At 50.3% G+C, this 9,297-nt stretch overlaps 1 protein-coding gene across 1 annotated transcript in view; it reads right to left on the bottom strand.

The window, feature by feature from the left end:
* Positions 1–1,547: 1,547 nt before the first annotated feature.
* Positions 1,548–9,297, bottom strand: part of SARNP (SAP domain containing ribonucleoprotein) — a gene marked incomplete at both ends in the record, with an annotated part of 8,932 nt that continues 1,182 nt past the window's right edge. Inside the window, 5 exons of the mRNA XM_029083598.1 lie at positions 1,548–1,616; positions 3,329–3,354; positions 4,375–4,403; positions 5,060–5,133; positions 7,684–7,735. Coding sequence (XP_028939431.1) covers positions 1,548–1,616; positions 3,329–3,354; positions 4,375–4,403; positions 5,060–5,133; positions 7,684–7,735 — 250 coding nt within the window. The remainder of the gene's footprint in view (positions 1,617–3,328; positions 3,355–4,374; positions 4,404–5,059; positions 5,134–7,683; positions 7,736–9,297) is intronic.

Genomic DNA, 9,297 nt, shown 5'->3' with positions numbered 1-9,297 from the left:
TATTCCTCGTGAAAAATGGGAGCTCCGAGTGACAGGGTTAATGATGTTTGAGCAGCCTCTCACCCCTCAGCTTCACATAGCCCAGCTTTAATGCACTGGCCTCCTTCCCCCACCCCCAAAAGGGACAGGAGAAGGAAGCAGTGGGGGGAACAGCGACCTCCAATGCCAGATATTTTCTACATCACTGAATTCCCAGAGCCAGAGGAATAAAGCAGAACACTCGGTATGCAGGAGAAACAGGCAGCAAAGGCAAAAAAAAAAAGGTCAAATCCATCCCCTGAGGAGGAGGAGGAGGAGAGGGGCTCATTTCACAGGGATGGAGAGAAGATGAACCTCCCCTGGCTCCTGCCCTTTTCTGCAGCATGAGGAGAGGTCTCCATGCCAACATGATCCCGCTGTTAACGCTGGACAATTCTTTTCCCCACTCACCGGCTATTTCTGAACAGCAGCACGAGGTTTGTCACAGCCCAGAGGAGGAAAAGGGCTATTTTTTTTTTTGTTCAGGAATCACACAGGATGGTGTATTCATCTCAGAGCACGTTATTTATCCTTTCTCTTGTGTACCCCAAACACGTTACATTCATCCCTCCTGTTTGTTACAGAATATATTTAGCCAAGGAATTATCACACCGGCGAGCACACCGTTCTCTGGCACGTGTTAACCTCCAAACACACCCTGTGACCCCCTCCCCACAGCAAAGCCCACCCCTCCAAGCCCACAGCTCCATCTCCCACCCCCACAGACACCAGCACATGAAGGCTGAGCTCAGCCAGTTCCTAAGCAGGAGAACCAGAAGTGAGGTTACACTGAGGAGTTTGTGTATATTTCTCCCCTGGAAAAATATAAATAAGCTTTAAAAGCAAATCCATCCCCCTACAAAGCTCATCTCATCTGTACTCCAAAGAGTTCTTTCCTACCAGGGAGCTCTGGATTCCTTTTCTTCAGAGAGTTCATTACCTTGGTTTTTACAGATGCAGCTCCTACCTCAATCAGAAATGAGTCAAACACCCCAAATCAAACCAATCAACCCCCTAAACATCGTCCCCTCCCCTGGGAAAACCCAGATGAACCACCTTAAAATTCAACACCTCCATCTGAACTCTCTCAAAACCACTCTGAGAGTCACCACACACAGGAACAGAAGGAAAGATGAAGGAATAGTGTTGATGAGACCCCCCCCCCCACACACACACACACCAGGGTCTGGGGTCCACGCTGCTGCGCTCGGAACAAGATGTAAAACCCTCAAGAGCACGAAGGGTTTGAGCGGCCGCGGCACGAGAGGAGCTGGAGCCTGAACTCTCTCAAAACCACTCTGAGAGTCACCACACACAGGAACAGAAGGAAAGATGAAGGAATAGTGTTGATGAGACCCCCCCCCCCACACACACACACACCAGGGTCTGGGGTCCACGCTGCTGCGCTCGGAACAAGATGTAAAACCCTCAAGAGCACGAAGGGTTTGAGCGGCCGCGGCATGAGAGGAGCTGGAGCACTGGCTTAAACTGGAGGTGCAAGGTGTGTCCTGGAGGCCAAGGCACCTTACCTTCTTGGAGAGCGAGGAGACATTCAACCCAAATCTTTGAGCCCTTTCCTTTAACTTATCCATGTTTACCTACAAAGATACAGGAAACAGTTTATATATCTATTTAAAATCACCATCAGGCAAGTTGCAGGGATAGAGACAAGGCTGACCATGGAAAAGTCTCCTGAACAGAATCCCAGACTGGTTTGGGTTGGAAAGGACCTTAAAGCTCATCCAGTCCCAACCCCCCTGCCAGCAGCAGGGACACCTTCCACTAGACCAGGTTGCTCAAAGCCTCATCCAGCCTGGCCGAGAACACTTCCAGGGAGGAGCAGCCACAGCTTCTCTGGACAACCTGGGACACTGTCTCACCACCCTCACAGTGAAGAACTTCTTCCTAATATCTCATCTAAACCTCCCCTCTTTCAGCTTAAACCCATTTCCCCTTGTTCTGTCATTAACTGCCCTTAGGAAAAGTCCCTCCCCAGCTTCCTGGAGCCCCTTCAGGTACTGGGAGGCCACTAGAAGGTCTCCCCGGAGCCTTCTCTTCTCCAGGCTGAACAGCCCCAACTCTCTCAGAGCGATCAGCTCTGGGGAAAACTCCTCCAGGCACTGAGCTGTGCTGACATCCAGCACCAACAGCTCCTGCCAGCACTGAGGGCCACCAGACAGAACCAGTGTCCCACAGGAAGCACCAGTCTGTCCCTTTGCTTCCTCAAACCAGCCAAAGGATGAAGACCCCGGTGCTGGTCCCTCTGCTGAAGGAGCGGCTGTTTCAGCCCGTTCCTGTGCACCCGGTGCCTTCCCTGGAGTTTCCTCAGCACCATGAAGAACACAAACAGCCTCTTGGACAAACGTGCCAGTCCTCCTGAAAATCATCACCATTATCTGATGAACCACTGCAGGTTTAAACAGCCTTTGCAGTACCTTCACCCTTCCCAAAAACCACAGGGTCACATCTGAGCAGGTCCCAGACCGAGCAGTTTCCCAACACACCGCCCAGCTTGAGGCATCAGCCACCATTCATAGAATCCCAGACAGGTTTGGGTTGGAAGGGACCTTAAAGCTCATCCAGTTCCAACCCCCCTGCCAGCAGCAGGGACACCTTCCACTAGACCAGGTTGCTCAAAGCCTCATCCAACCATTCTGGCACTTCTCCTGAAGGAACACAGACTTCCAGGGATGAGCTGCCCACAGGACACAGCTCTGCAGAGGAAACCCTGGTGCCGTCCTGCCTCGCAGATGCTCATGCCAGATCTTTACTCCCCTGGCACCAGAGAAACCTTGAACCTTGCCTGGTCACAGATGTGGACTCTGCTCATCCTCAATCGAGGACGCAAAGGCTGAGCTGGTTGCTCAGCACGACGGAGCTCTCGGCCCTGCACATGGTGGTGCCTCCTACTTAGACCTCAAGTCAGATGGGCAAAGCAGCACTGGCTGGTAAAAGCAGAGTCATTTACTACAGGTCATTTGGCATTTCCATTCCTGAAGCATAATTTAATCAAGAGCAAAGAATGAAAATCAGGCATATGAAAAAAATAGAAATAAATTTAAAAATCTATCAATCTTTGTTCCTTTCAGCATTTCATTCTAAAATAATCTGTCACAGAGGCAGCCAAACACCACCAAGGGACGAGCACCCATCGTGCTCAGACACCCAGCTGAGCTACAGCATCAATTCTTGCTCCACAGGCATCATTTTTGGGGCCATTTTTTGGTCCTTCAACCCTACAGACAGGAACCTCTTTGTACAAACCACAACACGCACGAAGGGTAACTCAAAAGCAAGAAGCGTTTCTTACCGTGGGTTTGCTGTCTGCAGAGAGGCCTGAAATGAGAAGGAAAAATAATAAAAAATTAGAATTAGAAAGAAAACAAACATCAGGAGGAGCATCTTGTCTAAAGGGAGGTGCAGGGAAGTCACAGCCTCACCCAGCACTGTCCCACCACAGCCTGGTGAAGAACCCCTGCCCCGTTCTCTCCAGCTTCTGCCCCTGCTCACTACAGAATGAGCCTCCCAATTTCATAGAATCCCAGACTGGTTTGGATTGGAAGGGACCTTCAAGCTCATCCAGTCCCAACCCCCCTGCCAGCAGCAGGGACACCTTCCACTAGACCAGGTTGCTCAAAGCCTCATCCAACCTGGCCACAAACACTTCCAGGGAGGAGCAGCCACAGCTTCTCTGGCCAACCTGGGACACTGGCTCACCACCCTCACAGTGAAGAACTTCTTCCTAATATCTCATCTAAGCCTCCCCTCTTTCAGCTTAAACCCATTTCCCCTTGTTTTGTCATTAACTGCCCTTAGGAAAAGTCCCTCCCCAGCTTCCTGGAGCCCCTTCAGGTACTGGGAGGCCACTAGAAGGTCTCCCTGGAGCCTTCTCTTCTCCAGGCTGAACAGCCCCAACTCTCTCAGCCTGTCCTCACAGCAGAGCTGCTCCAGCCCTCGCATCATCCTTGTGGCCCTTCTCTGGACTTGTTCTAACTGGTCAAATTTCTTTTTCACCTTCAAATAATCTTCTCCACCCACAGAACTGCTGCCATCCCACCTCGCTGAGGGCAGTTTTAGCAACTAAAATGACATTTAATGAAGGGTTGTCTGCGTTCTGATCAGAGATACCACCAAAAAACCTGTGTTGTGTCCTCCCAGTTGTGTTTAAAGTGGGAAAAGTGTCTGAACTACCACGGAACACCACGTGTCCTCTTCCCAACTCTACAATTCCTGCTCAGGAAAAGGGACAGAAGCAAAAAACAAAGTCCCACCAACTCTTTAATTTCCCACCCCGAGGAATAATTCAATCTTTGCAGTAAGGTCACTCCAGGGATTGGTGCTGCTTCATCTCCTCACCTTTAGTGGAAACAGTGGCCAAACCAAACCTGCCAAAGGGAAACAAGAGCTCAAGTCAGGGACACGGAGAGAGGTGAGGTCAGTCAGTACCTGGCTCAACTCTGAACACGTGAACTCTTCCTTCAAATACTTTTATTTCAATGAGTGTACTTGAGTCAAACTGGTTTGAGGGCAAGATTAACTGGAACACACTATTATTGGCTGATGTAATTACTGCGGCTGCTCCTGCACTGACTCTGCACACAGCAATTCCCCACTTTCTCCATAAAACCAGCCTCAAAGTCCAGAAAACCACTTGGATCACCTGCAATTCCTCATTTTCCCCTTTCATTGCCTTGTCTTTCCAGAATAACTGTGAGAACTACCACAAATTTCCCTTCTATTTTAGCCCAAGCAGCCATCAAGCATCCATCCATGACCAGAGACAGCCCAAATTTGAGATGGGGGGGTCTCCTGCAGCAGCAGCTCCCCATGGGTGTGACCCAGCACATGTCTGCAAACCCCCCAGTAAACCTGCCCACTGTCTCTTCAGACTGGGGAGGAACCTCAGTGCTGGTCCCACCACCAAAACACAGCACAGAACCACGGTCACCTCACACCAACCCAACCCACTGCTGGTAGATGTGCCCGGAGAGGTCTTCTCCTGAGCAAAGAAGAGGGGAGAAGGTTCCAAACACAGACTCACCGAGCTGCCCGTGCTGCCTTCTTGCTCTCCAGGCTCACGGGCACGTTGAAGCGTTCAGCTCTCTTCTGCATTCGCTGGAGAAGGGAGAGAAAGGAACCAAAGTGAGGAAAAAGCAAGAGTTTGAAAGGAGGTTCTGCAGATGGAGAGAGGAACACAAGCTCAACACACAGTGGGTGAAGGCTCCGACATGCCCTGGAGTGTGTGGTGTGGGAAGAGAATAAACCCACCCCAGATCTGCAGGTGAAGGGAGAGAAGCTGCAGGCACCTTCCCTTGGTTTGTGCCATCCAAGAAGCCACCCCGCAGCCTCCAGGACGTACGCTTGACCAAGAGTTCTCATGGTTCTGATAAAAAACCTGCTATAAGTGTTTGTGGCCAGGTTGGATGAGGCTTTGAGCAACCTGGTCTAGTGGAAAGTGTCCCTGCTGATGGCAGGGGGGTTGGGACTGGATGAGCTTTAAGGTCCCTCCCAACCCAAACCAGTCTGTGATCTCTGATTCTATGATTCAAGGTACACCACGCTCCGCTGCGCTCTGAGGAAAAGAGACACCACAAGGGACCAGGACCAGGGGGTGACAGTGACCAGGTGGGTATTTTAAGATGACACAAGGCTGTGGCTGTGCTGGAGGTCCTTGTGCCAGCACACAGGGAAGGAGCAGCACTCCTGGCAGGGAATTCAAGGGATCAGCTCCCAACTTCCCTCCTGGAGACACAGAACAAGCGGTCAGCACAACTGGCTTCGGCTGATCTACAAGAGAGACAAACAAGATTTCCTCTTCCCCACCCTGAAACAAAGAAATATGGTAGAAAAGGGGATGAAGGGGGTGGGGGGGGTGTTTGTTTTCAGGGAAGTTATTTATTTGGCACAAGCCTTTTCACAAGAGATCGACACTATCCACGTGGCTCAGCCTGGTGAGCTGAGTTTGTTGTTAGTGGAGCAATTCAAGATGAAATTCAGCTGTGAAAGGACTCAGGTCACTGCTCTCACTGCAGCCACAACTCACCTGGATTCCAGCATGGAAAAGTTTGGGAATATTGGAAGTGTAAAGCTTGTACCTATGGGGTATTAAATCCCCTTTCAAAGCTTAAGGGAAATATTTAAACATTTGATGATGACACAAGGGTTTAAAAATGCGTTTGGTGGTTTGAAAGGTTAGAGAAACAGAGATTATTTTCATGGAAATATTGACTTGAGCCAAAAGCACAGTGAGGAGCATCCTAAACACGTGCAGCAAAACATAAATGTTTAGAAAAGATGGAGTAGGAAGGTTGCTCCTAATGGTGTCAGCACCGTGGAACTTCTACTCAACTGAGGAGAAACAATAAAGAGAGAAAAATTTATCACTCAGGTCAAAAGTATGTTTTCTCCTCACTTTTTGAGCTCATCTGTATCTCTGGCATCTGTTCCAGCCCAAATTAACACCCTCCAGCATTCAATTAAGTATTGTATGAGAAAATAATTCCCTCTCCGACATAATTTTGCAGAGACCTGACTCACATTCAATCAAAGAGAGAAAAAAAAAGTGGATTTCCTGCAATTTGGGCAGAATTTGGAGGAAAAACAAAGGGCAAGAGCATAACTTGAGGAATTTGACTTAACGAGCTCTGTAATCAGCTCCACAGCCCCACATGACGGGGGCCACGGTGCCTTCAGCAACACTTCCAGCTCCCATCAGGTACCGTGTGTTTTCTCCTCATTATTCCCTCCCCCCGAGGTCATAATCCTCCCGCTTGCGACACGGGCCCTGGTTGCTGTGGAAATATTCGTGTCCCAAAAAAAAAACCCAGGAGATTAAAAAACTCTCCTCGAGTTCGTGGTGAACAGCAGGGAGAGAAGAATTGTTGTTTTCACAGTGATTTCTTTCTTATAAAACACCAGCAAAAGAAAAGGGGATTAAAGAACCACAAGCAGATTCCTGAAACTCTCTAAAGTTTCACTAAGTTTTCCCAGAGGGATCGTCAGCTTCTGAGTGTGTTTGTTTTAAATAAACCCCATCAATGTTTAGTGACAAAGTGAAGGAAGATCAAGATGAGATGATCTCTGAGCTTCCTATCGGTTCCCTCCCAACCCAGCACTCCCTGAAGTGTCTCCTCAAACAAAGCTTTGTAGTTTTACACGTCCTGAGGGATGTGGATGTGCCAGGGCATCGGAATTTCTCATGTTCACAACAGCAGGAAACACAAAATTTATACACCAGGGTTGTTAACAGAGATGGTTCAGGTTTTATCACCCAGAGCAGAGGATGCTGGGGGGGTAAAGTCCATCTCTAAGGTGGAAAGACACCCCAGAAATTGCTCAGCTCCTCGCTGCTGAGCTGGAAATACTGAGGTAGAGTCAAGTGGTGGTTGGTGGTGGAAAGAAACAGCAGCAAGGAGAGAGGTGTGAATGGTGAACGAGAGGAATGTTCTTTGAGATCCAGCCATGAAACATGCTGTGGGGTCACCACCCTGCCAGGTGACTCCCCAAGCCAGGAAATCAGTCATTAAATGGAAAAAAATCAAGGAAAAAAATGAAGCAGGTTTATAATGGAAACACTGACACAGGCCTGGGGAACACAGAAGACTCGGGGTGAAGCGAATAAAGGGAGTGACCCCTCAGAGGAAGAAGGAGCAGAAGGAACCTCACCTCCATCTGTGATATCTCTGATGTTATTTTCACCACCTTCTTCTCAGTAATCCTGGAGGAAAGAGAGAAATCAATGAGAACAGCTCCTGTGAGTTCACAACACCCCGGGGGGAGAGGTGTTGGGGTTCTCCTCCCAACCACCCAGCTCTGGTAACATCACCACATCCAAACCAAGGGTCTGTTCTCAAAACCAGCACAACCACAAACCAGTGTCCCCCTGAGCAGGGCAAGTTTAGAGCCAGACCATGAGTTGTGACACCTCTGACACTTAAACCCCAAATCCAGGGGGTTTTAGGGGCAGGAAACACCTGACCCAGCAAAGGGGCAACCTGAGCAGCACCTTGAGCGCTCCCCAATTCCTTGGGCAGTGACAGGAAGGAATCCCAGACTGGTTTGGGTTGGAAGGGACCTGAAAGCTCTTCCAGTCCCAACCCCCCTGCCAGCAGCAGGGACACCTTCCACTAGACCAGGTTGCTCAAAGCCTCATCCAACCTGGCCTTCAACACTTCCAGGGAGGAGCAGCCACAGCTTCTCTGGGCAACCTGGGACACTGTCTCACCACCCTCACACCAAACAATTTCTTCCTCACATCTCAGCTCCATCTCCCCTCTGCCACTTTCAAGCCATCACCCCTTGTTCTCTCCCTCCCTGCCCTTGGCCAAAGTCCCTCCCCAGCTTCCTGGAGCCCCTTCAGGTACTGGGAGGCCACTGGAAGTTCTCCCCGGAGCCTTCTCTTCTCCAGGCTGAACAGCCCCAACTCTCTCAGCCTGTCCTCACAGCAGAGCTGCTCCAGCCCTCGCATCATCCTCGTGGCCTCCTCTGCACTGGCTCCAGTAGCTCCATGTCCTTGTGCTGTTGGTGGCCCCAGCACTGGAGGCAGCACTGCAGGTGGGGTCTGAGGAGAGCAGAGCAGAGGGGCAGAATCCCCTCCCTCCACCTGCTGCCCACGCTGCTCTGGGTGCAGCCCAGGACACGGTTATTGGCTCTGTGCTGCCAGCACAAGGAAGGTGGAACAGACACGAGAACCAGCCAGGCTCTCACCCACCCTCAACACCAGTTTGGAGGAATAATTAACTGTGTTTAAAGCCAAAAAAAAAAGTTCTCCAGTTTTACCAGGACGAGTCTCAAAACACCAAGTTGATAATCCAGCCAGAGGCCACAAACCTACGCACCCCAAAACACCACCCTGCCCACCTTAAAGCTCTTACAGCTCCACTCAGCTCTTGTTAGAAGCCCAAAGCCTCGTCTACGAGCCCCCCTCTCCCCCTCCCTGAAGAGCTTTATTCCTTTATGGCCCTTAAATACAAAGGCTTGTTGTGTTCTAGTTCATGGGACAGCCCCAGGCAACTTTCCCCAGGTCAGCAGCAGCAGCAGCACCCCGAGCCCAGGGGTGGCTCCATTTCAAGCACCACACTTCCTGAACAATGCAGAGCTAACAACAGGACCTGGGGGGGCAAAGAAGGGGGGGGGGGGAAGAAAAGACCAAATGAAAAATATAATGGAGTGGGCGTGCTGCAAAGTTGATGCTCTGAAAACAGAGCTGAAAAAAGAGAGGAAAGGGGAAGGGGGAGGGAAACAAAAGAGGAAAAGACAAAGTTCGGAAGTTCCCAGGAG

This window comes from Antrostomus carolinensis, unplaced genomic scaffold, assembly GCF_000700745.2.
Source record: "Antrostomus carolinensis isolate BGI_N321 unplaced genomic scaffold, ASM70074v2 scaffold32732, whole genome shotgun sequence".
NCBI lineage: Eukaryota > Metazoa > Chordata > Aves > Caprimulgiformes > Caprimulgidae > Antrostomus > Antrostomus carolinensis.
This window is presented reverse-complemented; position numbering and strand designations above follow the sequence as displayed.